This window comes from Pteronotus mesoamericanus, unplaced genomic scaffold (genome assembly GCF_021234165.1).
Source record: "Pteronotus mesoamericanus isolate MK-2021 breed Mesoamerican mustached bat unplaced genomic scaffold, CSHL_Meso_final scaffold_54, whole genome shotgun sequence".
Classification (NCBI taxonomy): domain Eukaryota; kingdom Metazoa; phylum Chordata; class Mammalia; order Chiroptera; family Mormoopidae; genus Pteronotus; species Pteronotus mesoamericanus.
In genome coordinates this window covers 77694925-77722102 of record NW_026555321.1, presented here as the reverse complement: position 1 = coordinate 77722102, position 27178 = coordinate 77694925, and the positions used below count along the sequence as shown (strand labels likewise).

The 27178-nt window shown below is 37.7% G+C and overlaps 1 protein-coding gene across 5 annotated transcripts in view; it reads left to right on the top strand.

Moving 5' to 3' along the window:
- Nucleotides 1-27178, top strand: part of ST18 (ST18 C2H2C-type zinc finger transcription factor) — a 147894-nt gene that overhangs the window by 83146 nt on the left and 37570 nt on the right. For 4 of the 5 annotated variants that reach the window (XM_054595017.1, XM_054595016.1, XM_054595018.1 and 1 more), the window contains 7 exons: nucleotides 681-880; nucleotides 7959-8750; nucleotides 13371-13505; nucleotides 15173-15263; nucleotides 16346-16450; nucleotides 18499-18692; nucleotides 21372-21583. In XM_054595017.1, the coding sequence (XP_054450992.1) occupies nucleotides 681-880; nucleotides 7959-8750; nucleotides 13371-13505; nucleotides 15173-15263; nucleotides 16346-16450; nucleotides 18499-18692; nucleotides 21372-21583 (1729 nt within the window). The remainder of the gene's footprint in view (nucleotides 1-680; nucleotides 881-7958; nucleotides 8751-13370; nucleotides 13506-15172; nucleotides 15264-16345; nucleotides 16451-18498; nucleotides 18693-21371; nucleotides 21584-27178) is intronic. The other variant, XM_054595020.1, reaches the window with a different exon arrangement.

Below are 27178 nucleotides of genomic sequence, written 5' to 3'. Positions count from 1 at the left end.
TCCAGTCTTATTTCTCCTCCTTTTATGTTTTTGTTTTGTGTGCCAAATGGATGAAAATTAAAGTATAGAATGCCATGCAGCATCTGTGTGTGTGTGTGTGTGTGTGTGTGTGTGTGTGTGTGTGTGTGTGTGTGGAGATGAGTGGATGAAGTGTTCAAAACTTGCCTTCTCTGTTTATGCTCCTTTCTTTCAAGTCAAAGCTCAGGATGTGGCATCTCAAGTTTGATGTACAAATGTGGCAGAGATAAGCCATTTGGTTAGCAAATAGCTATTTACAAACCTTGTGATTTATCCATACTGGACTTTTTTTTTTTTTTTTGTATCTAGAGGTATATTTTTCACATTAGCTGTTTCTTAGGATTAACAAACCAGTGCAAATCTTGTTTCATCCCTCCCTGGGTATTTAGTGTACTACCAAGCAAAGCACAGATTAACATATGCTTACTCAGGATTAAGGATGATTTTTTAAAATTCTTTTGATAGGCCGTAAAATAGAATCCAAAATCAGTTCGATGAATAGGCTGGGTTTTTTGTTTTTCTGGGTTTTTTTCGTGCCAACAGGACACCCTGAACCTTTAGTTTCAAGTTTCCACAGATTTTGGGTTATGCTTCATGAATATCAAAAGGCAAATAGCAATAAACTATTTTACCATGTTCTTAATTTGCCTCAATTACTGCAGTGCTGCATATGATTGCTCCATGGCAAAGAAGAGGAAAGCTGAAGAACAGGCCTTGGGTGTCCCTGTCAACAAGAGAAAATCCTTGCTGATGAAGCCCCGCCACTACAGCCCAAGTATGAATGGCAAGGAAGAGCGTGACACCAGGACTGAGGTGGAGGAGGACGATGGCCTCCTGGAAACCAACGCTCACCCTTGCACAGGTAGCAAGGAGCAGCTCAAACTTTATCTATTCTCAGGCACCAAAGACTCAATCTTAGCTTATGTGGAATATACAGCTTGTATGTTCCCATTTGGGAGCAAAATTAAACATTCATTTCACTCAACAATTCATTTATTGAGGGCTAATTGTTTTAATCCTTAACCAAGGATATATTTATTGATTTTAGAGAGAGAGGAAGAGAGAGAGAGAGGCAACCAATCGTTTGCCTGCTGGACACACCTTTGAGTCTGGCCTTCCAGGCATGGAACCTGCAACCTAGGCCGTGCTCTGACAGGGAATTGAACCAACACCCATTCGGTGTATGGGAGGATGCTCCAACCAACTGAGCCACCTGGCCAGTGCTATGGAGGGCTGATTTTTATCTGTATTTGTGGAATGTCCAAAGATAAGCACCAGAGAGTCCTTACCCTAAGTTCATTTTCAAAATGCAGTGCTGGACTCTGCCTCTTTTTGAAGACATAAAAGATACTAAGCCTTAAAGATGAAGAATACCTTGCCTCCTGAATAGGGTAGATATCTAATGCTGAACGAACCCTTCAAAATAAAAGGACAAATTTAAGCTATAAGATATTTAAGATATGACATACATAAATAAAACATTTGTTTTTGTTTCATAAATGTATATGGAATTATTTAGTTTTACTTGGTGATAACAACATGGACCAATGCAGGTGGAATGTGACCTTAATATTTTCAACATTTTTAAAATAAATACTTATAGCAATGGACTGCAGAAGGGACCTAAAGTTGACAGTCTAGGATCTCCTTCCATCGGAAAATGTATTATAGAAAATTTATCACTACGCTCATTATTTTCTAAATAAATCATTTTAATTTACCTATAAGCACATATTTCATGAATTCAATTCTTCAGTCACTCATTAAATGCTGTTTGCATTTTCGGTGTTCTGTAGTTACAATTTCAGAATTTCAGGATGTTTTTTCCCAGGTTACTGTTACTCCCAATTGCCCCTGACAGTCACAGTGCTTCCAGGAGTTAGAACATCACCAACCACTTAGTGCATGAGTCTGAAATTGAAGGACATGCAAAATGTCTCAAAAAATTCATGAAAAAATAAATGGAAACTTAAATCTTAACTTATTAGAAAATGAAATTAGGTATATGAATGTTCTATTAAATCCACCTTTTTTTCTAAATGCAACATTATAGGAATCAAAATATACAAACTAAATTATTTTTGAAAAGAAATATATTACACAAAACAAAGGTAATGAGTATTAGATTGTAAATATCTAATGTATATAGGATTATAGTAATAATAATAGGTATTAACAGAAAAGATGTAAAATCCTATTGACTGAGTGAGCACAAATCTCAGATCAGAATCAACAGATCTCCAGTAATCTTGGCTTGCAAGTGGTTTGAGATTCTGTAGTTAAAACAAAGTTGTATTCTGATTTGTGAATGTTTAAGTAAATTTTCTGACTTTTCTATATTTAATATATGGCTTAAATCCTGACGGCTCATCTGTAAGTTATAATCATCCCTGACTTCTTTTGTTACCTTGAGCTAGTTAGAATTTTGTTGATTCATGAAAATTGCAGATTGAATCTAGAAAATCCTTGAATTAGTGTGGTTAGACTTGAACTGTATCTGTCCACTAATGCTATTGTAGTTGTGTGATCATTGCAGATGCTTAACATTAAGCAGGAAAACATATTGTCAAAATGTACTCAGTTAATATTTCAGTTATAAGCACTAATGGACATCTATTTTCAGTTTCATAAATGTTACATAGTATTTATATTTAATACTGGAACCACTATTAATAACAATGAATATGCTGAAATTCTAGGAGTAGTGGCCATCATTTCTGAATTTTTAATATATTCCAGGCACATAAATTATATCATTTAATCTACTCAACAATGACATGATATATGCATGATTATGGACATAATTTTAAGATATGATCATTAAGGACCAAAGACATTTAATGCTTAAGGTAATGCAGCTTGAAAATATTGGAAAGGACATAATTACAAAACAGTTGAAAGGCAAGCAAAATAATTATTTTCCTGCTAACCATGCTTCACAATCTAAATCTCTCAAAGCTCTGACTACCTTTAGAAATTGGACTGAGCAAAGTTACTCCAACATTAAATCAATATTCACAGAAATAGCACGTCACAGGTGCTCCTATCTCTGGATCGAAGAGCAAAACTCTAAGTTGTTCCAAGTTCTTTGAGCAAGTTATCTCTCACCCTCCAGAGGGAAAGAGAGCCAAGTTAGTGCCGAAGCTGGTGTAAGGGCTTTTCATCTCTCGTCTCATTGTCTCCTGGTACCCCAGGTTCTTTACCTGGCCAGGTGTCTTCCCAGTTGCATTGTCATTAGGAAGTTCAGATGATGAAGAGAGGGTATAAAGCTCGTGAAAGCTCGGTATCCATGAGCTTGTATCCATTTAATGGCAAAACTCTGCCCCATTCCTTCAACTGGCTATCTTTCAAAGAGCTATAGGTGGGCACTGAGGGTCATGGACAGAGCTGCGCAGATACACCATCTTCACTGGAGCAAAGAGAAGACTACCAGCTGGTGGGACAAGTACACACTTTCCCAATGCAAACAAGGAAAGAAGGGTCACCGCGAAGTGAGATTCCAGGAAATCTGTCACAGTTACAGGAGTGCAAGAGGCTGAGATAATACTTTTAACACATATTGTCTCTCAACAAATAGCAAATAAGAAATAAGCCACTCCAATTTTAGAACTTTGAAAGACAAATTAATTTTTCTAAGGCTTTTCTTTCCAGCAAAATTTACAAATTAAAGAGGACAAGAAAACTAATTTACCTATAAAAGTAACTTAGTTATAGAGACAGAACAAAAATATAATTATAATAAAATCCAGTTATACTAAAAGAGTCTAACTCATTGGTGCTGTGATTTTCAGAGGATTTCTTTTGTTAAGGTTGTTTTGATGCAGAAGAGCTGACATACCTGCAAGAAGCCATTAGCATAAACCCAGGATTACCAGTACCTCAGAGTAGAGACTTTGATTTAAAGTAAATAAACAAATGTGAACTTTTACACATCAGGCAAAAACGTTTATTTTTTTCACTCTACAAGGAAGTGTCCTGGCTCCAGCCCCTTCAACTTTCGCCACATTGTGAAATGTACTCAGGACTGTGAAAGGGTAACTGTCCAACTCTCTGACCTGCTCCCAGAAGTGGAACCTAGGAAATTCCTGACCTATATTGTTGTGGTAGTAAGAAAGTAGAGGTGGGGTTATTTGCTAGTTTTTGTTTTGTTGTTGTATTTGTTTTCATATATTTTTATTTATAATTTTGGAATCTTTGTTTTTTTTCATTGCAAGTTAGCTGCCAATTGTATTCTAATATCTTTCTATGAATTCATTCCTGAAAATATTCAAACCTGAGAAAATAATAGGCTGCTAATATTCTGAACAGTTTCTCCGAAGGGTTTCTGTATGTTGTTAATGCCAACAGTGATATGTGACATTACTAGGCTGTGGGATCCAGGGGTAGCTTGTTACAGATAGACAAGCATGGACCTGGGAAGTCATACCCCGATTCTAGACCTCAGGCCCCTACTGGCTAGCTGTGTGACCTTGAATAAGTGCTTAGCTTTTTAGAACGCATCGTTTCCTTCTGTAAAGTGGAATCAAAAGTACCTTTCTTATAGTTATTGTGAAGATTATAAAAAATAAAGAATTGAACACCATACCAGAAACATACCAGTTTATTGTCATAGGATGTCCTTGGATCATCCTCATTTTAAAGATAAGGAAAGACAAGTACGCAGGACTCAGAAGACATCATCCTGATAAGGTTGCTCAGGCAACTGCAATGGAGCCAGCCATACCTCCCCAGTCCCTGGACCTCGTAGCTGTAAAGGTTTCCCTCCACACTGTGCAGTTTTCTAAGGCAGTTGCTGAGCTTTGCCACAGCATGTTTAGTATGAATGTTACCGGGGCTGAACCTTCTTTGCACTGCATATTGTACCCTTTCACAGGCCTACGTTTCACTACTTAATTCTAAATAAAAAATAAGCCCCACCTCATGTACGTGGTTGGCCCCATGTATTCTCTGCCTTTACTGTCATCTCAAATAGTATCTAGTGAAGGTGGAAGAGAGACATCATTTATTGAACACCTGTTGGGTGTCACCTGCTTTCCATGTGCTCCTGTGTGATGTCTACAGTGTGTCTCACTATGCAAGTGAGGACTCCAGGATCAGAAATGTTAAGGGACCTGTAGTTTAAACAAGGACAAATGCCAGGCCCAGAGTCAAACCTAGGTAGCCCTCGCTTTAAAGGCAGGAATTTTTTAGTGATTTCAGTGACAAAAGCACAAAGTAAGTCCCTAGTCCACCAGGGGAAACAGAAACACACTAGCATGAGAAAAGTAGGCAGCCCATCACAAAGCTAGGAGGAACAAGCGTCTCGTCACAGATCTGCCAGGTTAAAAAACTCACTCAACTTTTTTTTCCCTTATAATTACAGTGAAAGCCAGAGGGGTACATAGAAAGTTGGTTTGCAGGTTTGCAAACCATCCCTGGAAACTATCGCTTGCGATGAACATAGGCACGGCTATCGGCAGGGCTCCTCTTTTTCTGAAGAATAATTAATAAATATTTTCTTTTAGCATATAACAAACAGTTGAACCAAGCAATTATGTAAACTGGAAATGACCCAAAATGCTAGCAGTTGGCAGCAACACAGTGAAGTGCATTGTCGTGCACATGTGCATTTTTGTCACTCCTGCCTCTCTGGTGATCTGCACTTAATAGGAATATTTTAAACTATGTAGCTAAGCAACAGAGGTAATTGTTGCTTTCTAGAGCTTTTGTTAGCACTCTACCACAGCCCAAATATGCATAATTAGGTATAATGTCTATAAATCATTATTGTACACATGTGGGTAGTTAAGTGGAGTGAGAGAATAGTTCAATGAATTGAGCATATTCACTGAAAATGCTTTTTATTTGTTTTCTGTAGTTCATAATACTTTAAAATTATCATAACCCTTTACACTTTCTCTTAATCACCAACAGTGATATTGAGAAAAACTTCATTTGCATTTTAGACTATGTTTAATATATTATTTAAACCTGGAGTTCCTCTGATATGAATTCAGGAGAGGATAGACCATCCTATCAAATATTATGTGCTTGTTTATCCAGCCTCTTTTCTAGGAAGTAAAATGTTAAATTTTTCAGTTTATGTTGAATAGATCCCAACAAAAGACTGCACCCTATAATCAGCATTATTTAAAGGGGCTAGTGTTGTGACTAAATTCTTCCCTTCATCCAAAAATGCTTTTAGTTACTATGGCAATATTTACTTGATCCTGGCAGTCCAGTGTTGATTTAGGGAGATAATTACCAGAAAGGAAGATGATGGAGATGTATTTTTGAGTGTCCTTGTCAGAGACAATGTTTATTAAAAAAATTAAATGAGACAAAAAAAAGGCTCATTGTCTTCTGCACAGACACTGTCTCCCACAGCCCTCACATTGGATGGCTGTGCTTTTCCTCCAAAGATGTTTATTAACACAGAATACACTTCACTTGGTGTCTTTAGCAGTCTTTAAGGTGGCTTATTATTTTGTGTTGCCCATCCCCCACTCTCCCATTTGAGACACAGATATGGTCCTCCTCCTCCTTCTTCCTCTTCTATTTTTTTTTTTTTTGTTATAATGTTCACTAAGAGGAACGTTGCTGGATTGTCTGGTGCATTTCACAGCCTGGTGCATGCTGGGTGCCATCTTCCCCATAGTACACTTCATGCTGGGCAAGGGTTAGGTCACCAAAGAACCTGCACCCTTAATTGGTGTGTTTGCACTGAGACACATACACACATATATGCACAAAATCCTTTCCCCCTGCCTGGGTCATTGCTGAGAATGAAGGGGGATGGCACTCACAACGGAGTGGGAATAACAGAGATCCAATAGTCTGTCCTAGACGGACTGGCACTTGGGAGCCTCTTCTCAGTCACAGGGCTCCCTAACTGTCAAGACTCCAGTTGGCTCTGTACTGAGAACAGCTAGTTAACATTCAACGTCCTCCAACCATCCCCATCTCTTGTCTCATTTCCTTTTACACATGTGCACAAAGTACCAGACCAGAAAATGTGTTACTATTTAAGCTATTTTTTGATCACGCTAATTTTCCCATTTACTTGTATTTTGCTCTGCATGGAATTTTTGCATGATGATTATGAAAGTTATCAAGAAGTCTTGAAAGCTTCAGAACTTTTTTGGTTATCATCATGTAGATGTATTTTGTATGTTAACTAAAATTTCATAAAATCTGAAAATATGTTTGAAAAACTACGCAGGTAGAAAACATAAACCAATTAAACTTTGAAAATATATTGCCATGTTAATAGAGAAATCTGATGACTATTTCCTTCATAATGTATGGCATTTTATATATTTGATTTCCTTCTAGGTGACTAAGTGTACAAATATAAGAGATACAGTAACAATGATTTCACATTCAGCATTCTGGTACAGTTATGTATCTATTTCAGTACACTAGAACCACTTAGTTCTTAATGTACTGAGAATTCTAATAGCTCATTCCTTTAAAGGTAGTTCTCAGAATATGAAGGCCTAAGCTTTGTTTCGTTTTATTTTGTTTTAAGAAGATACGTATTTTCTCCCTAATGTTTTTTAAAAGATCTTATTTATTTATTTTTAGAGAGGGGGAGGAGAAGGAGAGAGGGAAACATCAATGTGTGGGTGCCTCTCACGAGCCCCTACTGGGGACCTGGCCCACAACCCAGGCATGTGCCCTGACTGGGAATCAGACTGGCATCCCTTTGGTTAGCAGTCCAGCGCTCAATCCACTGAGCCACACCAGCCAGAGCTCTCCCTGATGTTTTAAAAATTGATAGAGCCTTCATAGTCACATATTTCATATATTATGTGTACATATGTATGTATAATTATGCATATTTCTTGAAAATATTTCTAAAAATATTTCTTAAATAATTTAAATTAAATAAATTTAAATAATTTTCTTAAACTATTTTTTGTTCTTGTTTTTTAAATATTGGTTTTCTTTTTCCATAGAAGAAATCATGATAAAACCTATGGATGAGAGTTTTCATTCTACTGCACAAGAAAAGTCCAATGGGAAGGAAGACAGATATGGCTGTTACCAAGAGCTCATGGTCAAATCTTTAATGCACTTGGGGAAATTTGAAAAAAATGCATCTGTTCAGACTGTAAATGAAAACTTAAATGACAGTGGCATCCAGTCTCTAAAAGCAGAGAGTGATGAAGTAGATGAGTGCTTTATGATTCATTCTGATGATGGAAAAGACAAAATCAATGACTCCCAGCTGAGGTTCTGCTCCTCCGATGACAATGAAAGTAACTCTGAAAGTGCAGAGAATGGTTGGGACAGTGGCTCCAACTTCTCAGAAGAAACCAAACCACATAGAGTCCCAAAGTATATCTTAGTGGATAATAGGAAAGACATATTGGAAGTTACTGAAATAAAAACTGAAGGTGACAAATTTCTCTCTTGTGAAAATAGGTGTGATTCTGAAACAGAAAGGAGAGACCCACAGGATGCTCACATGGAGCCACTGGATGGCAAAGCCCAGGCCTCGTTCCCTGGGGTTGAGGAAGACGATAACCAGTGCCTGGCAGCAATGACAGAAGAGTCTGTTGACCTAGAGAAAGCGAAGGGGAACTTGAGTTTGCTGGAGCAGGCAATTGCTCTGCAGGCCGAGCGAGGCTGTGTTTTCCATAACACCTACAAGGAGTTGGACAGGTTTCTACTGGAGCACCTAGCAGGGGAAAGGAAACAAACCAAAGTTATTGACATGGGTGGAAGACAAATCTTTAACAATAAACGTAAGATATGTTTCTTGCATTTATTTTAGAAATAAAATTGCTTTAGGGTTGGAAAAAATTAGGAAGACTTGATTATTTCTCCCAGATAGCTTTTTTGACAACTTAACACATGTTAAAAGCTAATTTGTATTATAAAATGAGCAATTTCTCTTTGTTTTCCTACTCTCTAACTTGTTCTCAGAACAAGTTTTGTCAGTTCTGCAGTGTTTTCACACATGATAAAAGAATCATTGCCTCTATTTCTTTTAATTTGACTGCTTTTTAAACGTACAGTACTTTTTAAAAAGCATTTTATTGGACATTAGAAATACATTAGTACTTATTGGGTTTTAAATCATTGTATTAATCAAATCAATTCCAGGAATTTATTTTCTCTTCCCTGTCCTCTTTCTGAGATCAGCTGGCTGTCTTTAAGCTTCAAAATAATATCAAACTATTTGCAAGTCAGACAGGGTGATCATTATGGTCCTTCTCAGGATAAAAGTGGCTGTTAATCCTTTCCTAAGTCTGTGCTTTTTATAAGCTGTCTAACTCAGAGTCCACAAATATCCGGGCCAAGCTTGAATAAGAGAGTAAATATGCTTAAAATTATTCCTTAAACTTTCAGAAAATTGTGTCCTCTCTCCCCTAAAGACAAGCCCTTTTCCCACCCCAGCCCCAGCCTTGTACCAAGTGGTCTGATGATGATTCCTACACTAAGTGGAGTTTCACAAATGGTGGTATTTGTGTGCTTATTTAAGATGGGTATTCTGTGGATCCCATCAGCCTCACTGCTCCAGAACTTGACATTTTTAAAAGCAAGTTTGTCAGGTGACTCTTGGAAACCCTAAAGTCTGATAACCACAGAATTAGGAAAAATCAAGCTTGTGCCCCCAAGTTTGCATTTATGAGGGATGTCCTGGTTGCTGATATTTATGCAGATATGAGTGATATATTTTGTCATTTTAAGTCCATTTTAGTACTCAACCTGAAATCTTGTCTGATATCACCTTACAGCTCAGAGCTGAGGAAAAAAAAAAAAGAATAAAATAATGTCATGTAGTGAGTATCAAGATAATGCTGTGCAACATACTCCCAGGGTTGGAATGGGGACAGAACATTAATGACTAGTGTGTGGTTTGGGACAGGACACCATATTTCGCTCTGCATACTCCACTAATATGCAACTGTTGACTTACCTGTGTGTTTTATTTTTAAATGAACTACAAAATAAAAAAAAAAGAAATTTACTTCAAATTCCCCCAACCCATAATATATAATATACTATATTTCATTTGGTCTTCTAAGATACAGAGTTACCCAGTTCAATATCTCTGAACTCAGAAGGATGTGCCATAATTTAATTTCAATAGTTTTTTTTCTTTCTTACTAGCACACAAAATGATGTTGCATCTTACAATTAATGAAATCTTCCAGCCAATGAAGTCCATTTTTGGGAGAAATTTTGATTATTTGTGCTATAGCTTAAAATACTTGATGACATTTTGGTCAATTCTGTAGAACTTTTGGAACTTTTTTTTTTTCACAAATTAACAAAGCAATAGAATCTGTGCTTGTAGACATGAGTCATGTTGGAGACTACTGAATTATTTGTAGGGCTGCATGAGTCAATAGGGTATCTTATTGCATAGAGCATGGTCCTGCTTTGGGGTGTGAAAAGCCTATGCAAGGAGATCCAGAACAGATTAGTATAAAGCAGAGGGAGGGAAAGGTGAAACTCAGGGAAACTATAAGCTTAACCTAGAGAATGACTACAGAGTCCAAATTAAGTATTCACTTCCCTGTTCCTTTTTCCAGATTTGGGAGACAGTAGGGTAAGACGTTTTTTGCTCTGCAGTGCATTCATGCTTCTAAGTCAACACTTTTTCCAAATGATAGTCATGATTTTCAAAGTACCATCCTCATTTTCTATATGCCTTGGACATGTGACTGCTGTTAAAGAGAGAACAGGAGGATCTTAAAATATCATTTTATCCAAGCGTTCAGAAGAGTCAGCAATTCTAAAATTTTTTTAAAAAGTTTGGCTCTCTTGTTGCTACTAAACATCTAGTGAGACTTTGGGTCACAATATAAGTACAGTCATCATATAATTTATTGTACAGCGTAAGGCAGTAGAGCACAGAAGAGTGATATGAACAATCACATATGTATATCAAGTGTGAATAGGACAGTCCCAGACAAACCAGGATATAAGGTCACCAGGGTATAAGGTCATTATGCAGCATTTCAGAAAGAAAATCAAAGAAGAGGAGCCAGGCCTGAGAGTCACAGGAGCTCTGGCTTCTTATCCTGCAGACAGGCTCTGCCCTATAGAGCATTTCATCAGCATCTTTGTTTCACCCACAGAGAAGAGGCTGGCAGACAAAGGTGCCTGATGGACTGTCAGTGGACCACACCTGGTCAGGTGCCAGCCCTGCCTTATCTCCCACACCCTCTCTGGCTTCCTGTAGACAAATAGTGTGGCAAGGAGGAGAAACACTCCACGCCAAACCTTTCAATATGGTTTAGAAATGTGTCCTCACCTGGATGAGATCCAAGAGAGGAAAGGCACCAAAATATGCTTTGCTTCTCCTTTTTTCTAATTCACTCTCACATGGTGTCAACCCTCCTACTTTCAGTATCATCAAACTTTAAGGAATTTGACTAGCGGTCTACAGATAGTACATGCCCAAATCAACTTGAAATTGGGCAGCATTTTCGGATTAAATAAAATCTATATCCATAAAAATCATAGAATATGTTAAAGCCCTTAATATGCCTTTTTGTCTCTTACAGGAAACAGAGTATATTCTCTATATCATGGCATTTAAATCCTGTCTCTCATGAAGCAAAAATGCCTGCTACTCAAGGCATCCCTACCTATTGGCTATTCATTTCTCACTTACAATTTAGAGCTTTCTTCCTGCTCCTGCACGCTCCCCCACTGCCCTTAACCAACGCCCCCTCTGCCCCCGCCCCCTGCCCCCCCCCATCCCCGTGCGTGGCACCTTGAAGGATCCTTGGCTCCTCCCCGTTTGCTGAAACCATGCCCGCAAATAATCGCACTACATTCAACCTGCTGTGCCCATCTGCCCAGGACCCTTTCTAATCCAACCACTGGAGTAGCACGCTCTCACAGAGGCGCGTCTGAGCGCCGCCAACTCCTGCCCTGGAGACGGCGGCGACATCGCTCTGCTTCCCGGGGGCCAGGCGAGGAGAGCCCCACGTGTGCCCTCCGCGTCCCCCAGGCAGACCTCTGCCTCCCGGTCCCATCGCCAGCAGCTTCTAGCGGCAGAATTATACAGATTGTTTATGTTTGCTCTCAGCACGAAGTGTGTTCATTCCTCTTGATATTTCACATTCTGAGCAGCCTGCAGCTGCCTCCATCCCCCTCGGGTCCTTTTTCCTGAGGCCCCTGCGGGCTCTGCTTCCGGTTCCTGTAAATGCCTGAGGGCTGCGTGACAGCCACGTGCTTGGGGACTGGTGTATCCTTCCATGCACCAGTGAGGGGGCAGTTCGGTTTATACCAATGCATTTCTGTTTTAAGTTCATCTACTGTCTCAATCACGAACATGAAAATTCTCAAGAAGGCCTCTCTGTTAGCTCTAACCTCATCACTATTAGTGTTAGTTCTCGTTTATTTTCTACATTTGGAAAGCCCTTTAACCTTCAGCAATGTGTGTGCCAGGAGGTTGAAACCCCGAGTTGTCCTCAGCCTGCCCCCTTTAGGCTGCTGTGCATGGCAGTCTGACAAAATGAGTGACATGGTGTTTCTGTTTCCCGCCTGGCTATGCCTGGGGTCCCCACCCCCACCTCATGTTCCTGGCGGCGCTCTCAGACCACTCAAAGCAGCCTCCACTTTTATATGTCCATTCTCTCCAAGTCTCCCGCAAGAATGTTTCTTCGTCAAACCTTCTTTCTGTTGCCTTCGTTTTTAGTTTCTGCATTCAGAGTAAAACCCACAGATCCTTTCCTGTAGCCCCTGCATATGGATTCAAAATGGCAAACCACTGGTGTTTTGGAACCTTGGGACTCGGCAGCCTGCCGGTTAGTTGGCATTGCAGAAGTTAGCATTCTTGACCCCTTATCCTAACTCTTGTGGAAGCAGGTTTCACACATGTCTAGGAGCAGCCGCTGGGCCCCGAAGCCTGGGGCCACCTGCTTCATTATTGACAAGACCAGCGATGTCTTTCTCAGATATGATGGCTTTTTTTTGTTTTGTAATTTTGAACCTGGCTTTTTTCCAGACTCCTTCAATAGGAGAGAGTTTTTGGTTTAAATAAAACATTTCTTCATTCTCACTTTTTTTTTCTTTTTCAGGAGCGTGTGTACCCTATGATGTGGAATTGTTTTTTCATAATGAGGCTCTAACTACAATCTGTGACATGACAACTTGAAACCATCTCTGTGTTTTAACACTCCCTTGCCCTGTGTCACCCTTGGCTTAGGAAACCAAGAAAATTGAAAACACTTTTTATATTTCCACAGGTTTTACTTGAGGGTCTTTATTCAAGGCAATGTGAGAAGAATGTTTATGATAAAACTGAATAAAGTGAGGATGTCACCCTGCAAGGCCACTCTATTCAAAGGAAAGGGAAAGAAGAATAACCAAATTATTCTCTCAATTTTATTTCTCTGTAGATTCACCAAGGCCTGAAAAGAGGGAGACGAAGTGCCCCATACCTGGGTGCGACGGCACGGGACATGTGACAGGGCTCTACCCACACCACCGCAGCCTTTCGGGGTGCCCCCACAAAGTGCGGGTTCCCTTGGAAAGTGAGTACTACTTGCCCTAAAAGAAGTAGGTGCCTTGTTATAAATTCCACAGCACCTCAAAGTTATCTTCTTTCTCCTCTAATTTGGAATTAGTAATGGAAATATAAATTTTCCATAGTTTTATCAAGATAATTTTCATCTAGCCTGGTATTTAAAATATATATTAGTGTACTAATATGAAATGTGGGTAGAGTCAAGCCAATAGATCAGGAGATGCCTCACATTGAGAAGTTAATTTGCTATTCATAGTTCCCAAGAGAAGGGAGCAGGCCTCACCAGGCAGGGCCACGCTGCGAAGTACCAGAGTCAGCCAGAAGGCAGAGTGAGGGGGCAGTCGTGGGCAAGAGCCTTTACTGGGATTTCCACTGGAAGTAAGAGAGCAGACTTAAGCAAACTTAAGATTGGCTACTGTGAATTCTTTCAGTGGGCTCTGAGGTTTAGGATCCATTTACAGTTGTCTCATACCTGGCCGTGGAAGACGAGGGCAGGTGGAGAGCGAGTGTTCTGTAATATCAGAACCTAATGAAAAAGACATTTGGGTAAGGGCTCAGAATTTGGTGGTTTGCATTTGAATAGTGTTTACTGTCTCTAGGAATTAGGTAGCCCTGGGAGGGGCAGTCTCCCCAGGGTTAGCAAGGCCTCAGATATCAAAGCATCACAATACTGAAAATAAAAGTCATGATCAATACCCTGTGTGACTGCACAGTCCTTTCTTACTTGGAGGCATGGCTTCCTTAAGCCCACAAGGAATGTCAGCTTCAGCCCATCATTTAAATATAGAAAATGCATCACTTCACTGATGTCCTCTCTGCCTGCCTGTACACTTAGGGTCCACTGCTGTCTGTAAGGTTGTTTCAGGACATCTTACAGCTGCCAAAGGCCCTGAGCAAGCGCAAAACTGAGTTGGTCTCCCCACCTACATGCCCACTGTGAGCTAGGAAACTGAAGAAAAAGGAAAGGACTGCCTCCTAAGTTTTCAAATATCTCTGTGTTACATCCTCTACTTTTTGAACCTACTTATTGAAACACCTCTTGGGTCATACAAATCACAGTGATGGGGATAGCCCGACATCATCCTTCTCAAAAACATTTTCTTTTTGTTTTTGCAAATCACTGAATCAAATCAGCTCAGCACTGTCCCACTGAATTAGCCGTTTCTCAAACTGACTGCCTCAGCTACATACTCTTTCACCAATAACTAAATGTCAGTGGTGATGAGGAGCAGGGAGTGATGGGCAAAGAATCAAAATAATATCTCTTAGAAAATAAAAAAGACTATGTTCAGAACTTCACACTGTGGGAAAGAGATAGAACTACTATTTGACAAATAATGTTTTCCATTCACTCCAAGGAAAAGCACATATGTGTAAAAGGAGGATTATGAGCTTTTCAGTTTAAGTTAAATATGAGCAGAATAGTCTCATTTAAGTCATGATAACACCATAACATGAAGTTGAGAAAACCTAAAACTTGGACAAGCTTGCTGAATTTAATTTGTGAAGTCTTTAAATGCTCAATTTATTTCAACCTCAATAACTATGAGGAAGCACCATGGTGGATTCAGTAATTACATTTATTTGAATGCAAAGTTGGGAAATCAATTTGTTAGTGTGTTATGAAATTTATGGTATACTATTTTTTCCTTTTATGTGATATTTTGTACTTAGTTCTTGCCATGCATGAAAACGTGCTCAAGTGTCCCACCCCAGGATGCACAGGAAGGGGGCATGTGAACAGCAACCGCAACACCCACAGGAGGTAATTATGATGATTTGTTACCCTTTCACATTACGAAAAGAAATGAGAGTCACTTTCCACCAAGAAAATAAGAAACTAACAATGTGTTACCGAAATCACTGCATCCATATTAAATGCCTTACCACTTGAATAAGAGGTATTCTCAATTTGTGCAAAGTAAAAAACAAAACAAAACAAAACAAGACCTCATTATTTACTCTCCTAGAAATGTTTATTTCACAGTCAATTATGCTAACAAAAAATGTTAAATTTGAATACTAGAATTACGCATCCATATAGTCATACAAGTAACATATGTTCTCCTTCGCTTTAGAACCTCACCATGGCTGTTTTAAAATTGAAAAGATTGCTTAGGAGTTATCTTTAACCCCACTTTATAAGCACTAAAAAGGTACCAAAAGGGCTTCAGTATACTGCAGTTTTGACTATAAATCAGGATGAAGCTAAACGTTATAACACTTCATGGACATTTCCTCTCATTGATATTTCAACTAACTTAAAAGACATGTGCATTTATGTACAAATGTATTATGTTTATGTAAATAATTTGATGAAAATAACTATGTTTTATGTATAATATATTTTATGTTAGGTATAGATTATGTAATTGGGAGAAACTATTTGATTCATAAGCACATTGCCACAAACCTTCATATTCTATTCTTTGAATTTAATCTGAGACATCCCACAAAGTTCCTTACGTTTTCCTAAAGATCTGAAAGTAAATCATGGAGTTATCATTGCAACATCTGTATTTGGATGCATTGCAATTTGAGCAAGCACATTTCACTCAAAATATTATGAAGTTTCAGAATGATTTAATTATTTGTCTTTTATGTAACATTTTGATTTTAAAAATGAGTTTGTTATCTACCACCTCTGAGATGTGGTTGAGGGACAAATGTTAACACTATAGTTTGCAAAACCCTTTGGGATCTCTCAGTATGAGAATGATGCTAAGTGAACTATTAATAAGGCTTAACATTTAGCGTGTGCCAAGTGTGCTGTGAGGTATGTGCAAGAGAAAACTATATTATCTTTTTAATTCAAATCCTCCTTTTTTAAAAAAAACAAACAAACAGTCTTTCAGGTTGTCCAATTGCTGCAGCTGAAAAATTGGCAATGTCACAGGACAAAAATCAGCTTGATTCTCCACAAACTGGACAGTGTCCTGACCAAGTTCACAGGTATGACCTTCCCATGATGTCCCTGACACTCTCCTTATGCCGTGCTCCTACACAATGTGTCTGTCACCACGTCTCGTGTGCTACTTCACAATGGCCTGATCTTTGTTCTCAGCTACCAATGTCCACTTGTGGGGCTGGTCCAGTTGACCATACTGCCACTTAAATAAACTTCTAGACCCCCCAGAAGTTTCACTTGAAATAAATCTGTACGCAAAGGTTACATAATGTGGATAAATCTAAAAGAAATGAAGTATATGATAACATATTAATCAAAATTCTGCATGACTAAATGCAACCTATCCCACTGGTTAGCTATGTTCTTCCTCATGGTTGACTTGACCTTTCTGCACAGAGAATATGCCATCATACATCACTCATACCACTCAAACTATGTGATGTTATATATCCATCTTTCTGTTTCACCTAAGTTGATAACTATTGATAAAACAACTCCTATTGGCCCTAAGTGCATCACAATCTCTTGTAGTTTAAAACGCCATACTTACACCTAAGTAGTAAATTACGCATGATGACACTTAATATGAAGTTATACATTTATTAGTACAAAAATCATATACATAAGAAAAGCAATTTCAAGATTAAAACAGATGACCAAATCTTAATTAATGTTACTGAGACACTAATGTGTAGAATAGGTAGTAGGAATATTTTTGAAATTTGGCATCTCTTAATGTTTGCTTCTACAGATTTAATAAAAGGAGTCAAAATAAACATTCACATTATGTGAGTGAAGAATATATGTCAAGTAAAGTACATGATTTTTACTAAATAATCAGCAATTTAAAATCTTATAACAAGATTCTTAGTGTTACTGCATTCTCTAGTTTTTCCCTAAATGGGTTATTTATCAAATACAGATAAAACATTACATTTTATTTTGCTCATTTATTAAAAAATAAATATTGTTTTAGACTAGAACACTTGTTCAAATTAGGGGTATAAACCAAGTTACATGGACAATAACAAGACTAACTAATCTCTCAAATATTCCTGTTTCAGCTAAAATTTTTTTTACCAAGTCAGAGAAATATCATCAAAACTTTGACATTCTAATGAGTCAGGCATGTTTTGGTAGAAAACTAAAGATTTTTTAAAATATATATACACATATTTATATATTCATTAAAAAAATTCAGGAAAGTATATTTGTATTCATTTATGTTTTTTTTTACCATTAGACCATAGCATAACATTTGTATTCTTGTTGGCTGGAATTGGTACTACACAAATACAATGCCCTTGTTTAATCCAAATACAATAATTCTAAAAGAAATATTTCATTCACATTTAGCTTAGATTAGAATAATTTTGTTGAAAAAAAATGTGATAGCTGCAATAATATGATAACTTAGGTTTATATTGAAATGATAGCAATTTAATAGCTAAAATATAGAAATACTATTTAAAATATTATTTAAATTAGCAAAAACATTTAGACTGAAGTTATTCAAGACAGGTGAAAACCCAAAAAAGAAACTCACAGTCAGGGCTCAGTTTTCTGGTGTCTATGCTGCCTCCTTTAGGTGTTAGGCTCCTGCCAGTTCTGCTCGGAACAGGGCAGAGAGTTCAGCATCGCTTCTTCTGAACTAAATATAATGTCTTTCCCTCACTAGTTACAATCATGACTGTTCACTGCTAACATGATTAACAGTCCCAACAAGCAGAATATGCACATCTTGTCAGTGCCCTAGTAAGAATTATATGGCACTTTTCTCTAAGGAGTTGAAAGTGCTAATCAAATACTTGTTCCTATGGCATCTGCATAAGACGAATAGAAGATTGTACATCTCTCTTTTTCAGTGGGAGACTCAGACACATAATGAAACCACACCTTAGCCCCCCAGAACCCAAAATGCCTCCTTGTCTCTTATTCCCCTTGGTGCAGAGCACTCTGCTCCATTGGCCATAACCACAGCGTACTGTCTCTGTGGGTACCCACAGGTGCCACACATCTATCTGATCTGCTTTAAATTCTGATGCTAATATGTTCACCAATAGTTCTACCATATGTCTTTTGAACTCTTCAGGACAAGCTTGGTGAAACAGTTAGAGTTCAATTTCCGATCACAAGCTATCACCTCTCCCAGAGCTACAGTGTCAAAAGAACAAGAGAAATTTGGAAAAGTACCATTTGATTATGCCAGCTTTGATGCACAGGTGTTTGGTAAACGCCCCCTCATACAAACAGGTCAAGGACAGAAAACACCACCATTTGCAGAATGTAAGCTTTGAATTCTAATACTTATTCCAAAAATATGCATATCGTATATGTGTGTGGCGGGGGGGGGGGGAGTATGTACTCAAATATACCACTTACTGCTGAGAGAAGAGAAAATATATCGTCCAGTGGTAGAAAATAATGCTGATCAGTGCTTGCTACTGATTTTATGTAAATCTACACTGCATATATGATTAATTAGTGGACTACTTATTCTACAAGTATGGTACCATTGTTGAGTCTAAATACACTAATTCTAAAGAAATATTTAATGTACATTTGGTTGGGATTGGAATTAATATATTGAAAACTGCAAGGGGAAGGAGGGTGAAGGAAGGTGTAAGAGAGTATAAGCGGTACAAATGTGATGGACAGAGACTTGACTTGGGGTCATAAACATCCAATACAGTGTACAGATGATGTGTTATAGAATTGTGCCCCGGAACCTGTATAATTTTCTTAACAAGAGTCACCTCAATAAATTCAATAAAAAATAAAAACTAAACTAATTAACCAAATAAGTAAATGTAAATTAAAAAGCACAAATGAACACTTCTCTATGTTTTCTTCTAAGATTTTGGTTTTTTTTAGAGAGAGGGAAAGGGAGGGAGAAAGAGAGGGAGATAAACATCAATGCGTGGTTGCTTCTTGCATGCCCCCTGCTGGGGACCTGGCCTGCAACTCAGGCATGTGCCCTGACTAGGAATCTAACCAGCGGCCCTTTGGTTCATAGGTCGGCACTCAATCCACTGAGCCACGCCAGCCAGGGCAATGTTTTAATAAACCTTTAATAAGAAAATATACTGAAAACTGTAATAGCTATTAAATTAATTTGGATTTATAGTGAGATTATGGAAATTAATAGGTTAAGTATTGAAATACTACTTAAAACATTACTAAATTCATCAAAAGTGTTCAGACTGAGAGTAGGAAAAAAAGGGAAAAGTCTAAGAAACACAACTCAGAAATCAGGATTTTACTAGAAAAACATGTGTGGCTATGGAGATGTTTATCCACAAACTTAAGAATTTATATAGAAACATTTAAAATGTGTTAATACTCTAATGCTAACATATCTTTATAGAAGATGTGTTCATAACTCAAAGATGCTATACCATATAAAACTTGGTGTTTTTACTAACACATTTTTTTTCCAAGTTGTTTAGAGTCCTTGAATATTCTAATGAAAAGGAGAGAAAAGAAACATTGGCAATAAAGCCAGGAATGATTTCTGCATTATGGTAACTTAATCATAAGGGAAGAAGTGAAATAACTTCCCACTTTGAGTCCTCCATAGACCATGAATTTTACACAACATTTTATAATTCTATGGAATTTCTTTGGTCTCACACCTACTTACCTAGATTGAGTGCTCTTAGAACACAGGATATTTGCTTTATTCTGTGATATCGATCTCTTCTTTCAAAGAACTAGAGTGCTGTATAAAGCCCAACAGTGGATAAAAACAGACTTGAAAGGAGTTTGCCCATCAACAAGTACATTAAACTCCAAAAGATATTTTACCCATTCAAAACCAAAAAATAGGTCCCAGCCAGCATAAGTAACCACTAAAAACCTGTGTTTTGTACCTACCTGTCTACACAATTTTATGTACAGTTTCATAGTTTTATTAAAAAATATACAAAATGTAAACATGTTTAATCCTGGTAAAGCTAGTTGATAAGAACAATCTATATACTCATATAATATAAGTATTTGTTTAAAAATGTGAAATACTCAGTGACATTTTCATATTTTCCATAGGGATAGCATTTGGTAATGTTTCAAACTTTGTCTTATGAAAATAATAATCAAATATTTAAAGTAAACAATACTTATAGCAAAATAAATAACTAAATGCCTTTATATGATCCCATATTAAATCTTGGTTGTTTTTCTCATAACCTCGAGTGATATTTACAAACACCCAGAGTGAAGAGAAATATGTTTTAATTCTATCTCTCAGCAATGCCTTGGTACCCACAACAGAAACATAAAACAGAAACTCAGCCTTGATATCTAAATTGCCTTTCTGTTCACCTTGAGAACATTTTCCCCGTCCTTTACTCATTGTGCTCTACCTGAATATGCAAAATGCCAGCTCATTAAAGACTCTGCCATCTATTTAGTTGCATCTAGTTGGATGGAGAACAACTTCTACTGGTTTAGCTACAAGGCAAACCTGTGTATCAAATAATAAAAATGCAATTCCACATCTAAATATAACTTGTTATTGTGAAAACAAATATTGAAAAGATATTTTTTCCCCTGTACTGAAATAGTGGTTCTCACATATACGCAGCTTAGAGATGTACAAGCCTTAAGCCTCTGTAGTCCCTGATGTGTTTTCTTTAGTGTGGTTTTTAATATACAATTTTTGTTACAAATGCTGCCAGTGCACCTGCCCCATAACGTTAACTATGGAGTTTTTGTCATAAGAAGTATAAATACAAAAAAAATATTAAGAGAATGTGCATTTTTCCCAACAATCACATCATTTGATCTGTGAACTTCTGTGAAAACCAATCTGAATAACCTTCATTTAATGTACCAGTGCATAATGGATCATGTTTTAATTTATTCTTCACATATTTTAATGCAAGAAGTTATATCTTTAAAACAAATCTATTTAATGACTAAAACCACATACATGCAATTGCTAATCAAATCTCTTTTCAACAGCAAAGCATTTTTCAAATCCAGGGAAATTTCCTAATCGACTGCCTAGTGCAGGCGCCCACACACAGAGCCCTTGCCGTGCCAGCTCTTATAGCTACGGTCAATGTAGTGAAGACACCCACATAGCAGCAGCTGCTGCCATCCTGAACCTTTCCACCCGCTGCAGGGAAGCTGCAGACATCCTCTCCAACAAACCACAGAGCCTGCATGCCAAGGTAGGCCAGTCCAAGAGCCTGGAGGGTGGGCCAGTGACTGAACCGTGAGAATAAACTGCCTTTCATGTTCCTAACCACGTTCATTACCATGCCGCTTCCACCCCTAAAGCACATCCCCTCCTTGTCTTAGGAAGAGGCTCAGAGGACACTGACAGGGATGAGCTTGGTGGGTTCATGGAGGGGTGAAAGTGTGGCTGTTCTTGAAGGTGGTATATCCAAAGTTGGGGGAAGAGTGAACTATGGAGACTGTTTTGGGAGATTTATAGCTTTCAAACCTATTTGTTTGTTTGAGGAGTTTGGCACACAAGAAAAGAGGATTGCCATTCAAATCAGTCTGAACAATGGAAGCTTTCTGCCGGCTGCAAATCAAAGATGGTAGGAAATGTTTGATTAAACAGTGACTTGTAAAACACTTGCAAAATTGACTCATGAAAATTTACTATTGCACGCGATGGCTAGCCTAAGTTGCTGCAGCATTTTCCTAGGACACACAGAAAAACCTGGACAGTTTACATCAACGAGAGGGTTCAGGGGGACTTCAGGACCTAGGGCATTCAAAACCTACTTCTGTGAAGTTTCTGAAACCTCAGAAGTTAATCATATTTCTCTAAAAATCTCACCTTTCTGACTAATGATGAGAAGTCTACCTCCATGTTTACAATACCTTGATGAAAACAAGAAACACAGACCCCCCTCCATGCCCTGCCTTTTGAGGAGGAGGGTAGATCAGGCTGCACAGTAACAGTGACCCTCCCCAGAGGGAGGGTAGGACTGTGCCTGGCATCAGCCAGAGCCAGTAAGCCCCATCTACACAGAAGGCTCAGTTAAAATAAACCACTTCACTACCTGGATGGCTGAAATAAAGTGTGCAGGCTTATTTGGGGAAAAGATTTTAACCCTGCTTTAAGTGGAAGATGCCTTGGGTTAAACTCTAACCCCAAGACTCAGGTGATTAAAGGATAAAGATAAACCTGCTTTTCCCTTTAAGCGCAGCCCCATCCCTGGTATGGTCAGCTGCTCACCTGAGGCTGCCAGGCCTTCAGGAGAGCGGGAACACAGTGCTGTAGAGCATTTGACAGAAGAATCAGAATTAGCTTCTGGACAAATCTGAGCCAAGTAAACCCCAGGAAGAGTTGGTGGCCAAAAATCACTCAAAAACAATGTTTAAACAAATGAGGTTCTTAAACAAAGAAAAGCACTTCCTCTAAAAAAATACAAAGTTATCCAAATTCAAAGGAATCCACATCAGAAATTATTTACATGCATAAATGATCTAGAGTACTTTAAAATGCAATTTTATTTATTTTAAAATTTATTATTAAAACCTGACCAAATTTTTCCTTTTTAAAGAGATACTCTAATATGCAGCTAGTCGAGGAAATATTAAAATATCTTCCTTCTTAGTGCTTTGTTGTTTGTTTGTATAGGCTGTTCTATGAAAATAACAGTACCAATATTATCATCATCAGTGCTGTTAAATCACTTGAGTAAATGATTCTAGGTTGAATGCTTTCCATTTGTGCATATAGATATATTTTGTGCCTCAGAATTCTTTTATCCCTGATATACTCCATGTTCTATTAATTGCTGAAGCCAAACAATGAATCAAATGAAGATGACTAAAATTGCGAACATTTTCTCTTATCAGTATATGTGTTTCTCTTTTAAAAACACATTTTTGATCAGATAAGTGACTGTTAAATTGCCTTATTTCAAAAATTCCAGTGATCAACTTCCTGTGTATGTTCTTATGCCCCTTTTGGGAGCACTCTGTGAGCCAGTGTTGCCCTGTGGAGCAGATACACCTGCCCAAGGACAGGAGCTTTACTGCGGGTCTCAGCCTCCAAGCTGCCAACCAAGTCCTAACTGCAGAAGCCAAATCATGGATGTCAGGATGAAGATGGAAGAGATAGGAAGTACACAGATAGACTTTTAGCAGGAGTTTGTTTTTCTGACAGCTTTAAAACCATTTCCCCATGGAAATAATCTTGTTTGACATAGTGGTTGTTAAAACAGGATAAATATGACACCTACAATGTCACTTTGTGTAGAATCTTTCTTCTAGGTGCACATTTGCACACAACTCTAATGATTTGTAGAATTCTGTCTGTGTTGGATCCTATTTTCTGAACATAGAAGAGAACCTCATAAGTTCCCAAAACCACAAAAAATAATTACTGTAGCAAAAAAAGAGAGAAAGCCAAAGTAACCCTGAAAAATAGCCTCTGATCAACCAGTGCCAAATGTGGGTCATTTCTATTGCCGGTCTTTGCTCTGTGGCTTTTACTTAACATTGGATTAAGTATAAACAATCTTCCCCTCCACATTGAGCACCTGAATCTTTTGCCACTATGATTTTTTTTTCCTGCATGGCAGGTTGTTGGTATGTTTACTACTGGTAGCAAAAAATCCGTAGATCTCCTGAGTTGCCTACTTAGAACAGGAATGCAGACATGTAGTTTTTCCTTACTCTTGACTTCTATAGCCAAGCATTTTTGATATACCAGAGAGATATTTTGGCAGATAGACTTTTAGCTGTACTGCACTGTTCAAGCCCAGGTTAGATTCCATCACAGACCCTGCTTTCAAGGAGCTTTCAGACAAAGCAGGATGAAAAAAAAGTGGTTGTTCCAGGTAGAAGGCTAAGTTTCCAGAAGTAATGTTCCTCTTGTTCAAGGGTGGTATGAGTGGCTTTGCAGAGAACTTGAAAAGAACTTGGGTGAGAGCTAATATCTTATTTTCCTTCAGTCTTCATCCAGTCTTTTCTTTTACATAATCAGATTCTCTGAAGTAGCTTAAAGAGGCCAATAAGAGAACAAAATTACAGATCATGATATCACCTAGCCACAACTTTTTAAAAATCTATCCTAAGGATATTAACCTTAAAATTGCATTCATATTCACTTCTTGAGGCTAATATAGATTTTCTTTTCATGGTATATGCAAGCTCTCAACTGTCTCCAAGTTTAATGGGCGTTCTGAATTTGTGATTTCCAAAATCCCTACTCCTATGAAAGATAATAAAAGCAGAGGCTGATTTCAGAGAGGCGAGAGAGCTCTGAGTACCTACACACTAAAAGCAATGAAGGATGATATGGATATGCTAGAGTGTTTTTTTCTTTCTGAAGTTTCTCAACCCCAGGCAGCTGTAACACTTAAAGCACGCCCTTCATCAGCCACATCCCAACCCTGCGCTGAGGATGTCAGTGCTAACATCACTGCCCAAACTCAAGTCTGTTATGTCCTGAATATAATCTTCAAAGAGATTATTCATTAAAATGCAATCTGGTATGAACATAACACATCTATGCTGCCAAAAATCACCTGTATGTATTTTAAGTATCTTTTTTGAGGAAACAAGTCAGGAGAAAAAAATTATATCAATATTTAGTAGATAATTATAATACAGGGTCCGGCAGAAGTAAGGCTTGTTTGAGTGTGGTTTTGTATGTGAATGTCTCACACAAGATGGACAGCGTTTGAACATTTCACCTAAAATGTCATATGGTGTGCTTGAGTGTGATATTGTTATGTTACAGAATTACATGCTTGTAATTTTGTAATGAAAGATTTTGTAATAAAAAAGGGGCATTATTTGTGCCAGATCCTGTAGTTAAAAGTAAATTTATCTGAGATATGAGCCCTCTTTCGATTCTAATGCTTTTTGTTTGTTCTAAGATTTATATGATGCCCTTCATTTTAATTTGGAATTCATATGAGTTTATAAAGCATACATGGACCTCAGCTTCAAACACTTCCCTTTTAGTCTGACTACTGTTGCTACTGATTTGAGCAGAGAATTCAGTGAAAATGGGCAGCAAGCACAGAGAGCATCCTGGGCTTGCTGAGTTTGCTGAGCGCGGTCCTCCAGCCGCGTGCGAGCATGTGCCAGCACGTGTCAGAGACACTCCCCATTTTCCTTCCTTCCTCCCACCCTCATCAACAGAGGTAGAAACACTGCACAGTCTATCTTTATCCTAATCGCTGCTGCTTGCCAAGCATTCTGTTGTTTGTTTTGGTGTTTTCCCCACCTGTTCAGACAAAGTGACATATGTACAGTGTGCCTTAAAAGAAAACAAAAAAATGACACTTGCTTGAAATGTTTAAAGTTCAAAGTCTGTTTTGTGCTTGAACAAGACCTAGAAACAACATGATATCACATTGTCATTCTTGCTGCCTGATATCAGAAATAGCCAGGAGGCTCTCAGGATGGTTAGAATCCAAAGCAGCATTTTCAGTAACTTTATACCATATACTGTAAGTCAAATGTTTCAAAGCAATCAGGTCAAGGATTTCAAGGAACCAATTATTACATGTGTAGGAAAATAAATATTTAATAACTGGTACTTTACCTCTGTGCACAAAAACACAATCACATTCTTATTATTAGTTGTCATTAATTAAATACCTACTAAGTACCAGATACTATAAATATGTTGCCCACATTAATCCTCTTTAATTTTTCTAGAAACTCTGTAAAGCAGATATTATTGTTTCTTTTTGTAGATGAAGAAACAGTAGTACAGGAATATTAAATAATTCACTGCTAGTGGTACAGCTATAAATGTTGGAGCTGAAATTTGAATTGACACCTATTACACTTCATATCTTTTTAAAGATCTTGTCGCTGTGTGGCATTCAGGTTGCTGCCCCCCCAATAGTTTTTACTGACTCTGAATCCAATTCTCAGACAAAGATTTTTAGGAAATTCCATTTTAATTTTATACCTTTCCCAAGTAAACATTTTTGGGAAATTTCATTTTAATATTATACCTTATGGAAGACAGTTATTTCTCCTCTGAATTCCATCATTCTATTTATACTTAGTACATTTTATAAGTTTATACTCTTAATATAGTTGTTTTAATACTCAGTTACTATTTAGAAAGAATTAGATATTTTCTTTTTATTGTTGTTGCTTATTGGTAATGCCCTGTCTGCCTTGAAAACATATTTTAGATAGCTTTCAAGCATAAAAACATACTTCCCAAACAAATACCCTGAAGCAAGAATAAAGACCATGAGTCAAGACGTGAAAACAAGGGGCTAATTCCAGCAGAAACCTAGGCTAAGGGGCATTTCATTTTGCAGGCCTTTTAACCAAGTCAAAAAGGAAAAGATGGTGGATAACCAATCTTGTATTAATAGAAAACTTGCCAAATAAGGAAAATAATGTTGACTTATCCTACCCATGTTTTGAAAATTAATAATTTTCATAATCAGAATATTAAAGATAAAACTTAGGATTTTGTTATCCCTAGCTTCACCATCTTTAATGTGTGGTAAGATTTTTAATTGTTGCAACCATGCAATATTATCATTTGTCTGGAAAATTTTGGAGGAAATAGCCACAAACCTATCCTCTAAACATAAGTACAATTATTTCTGTATTTTCCTTTTTTCCTCTTCAGGAAACAATTTTTTATCTATTTTTCCTATGATAAGCATAGTAGATATGCCAGGTTGTTTCCTGCTTTCAGTGATAGATGATGATATGTCTTTTCCATGTTGCTACGAAGTCCTCATAATTATTATTTTACTGGTCGCATAATGTGTCATTAAATACACATAGCATAATATCAGTAATTATTCCTC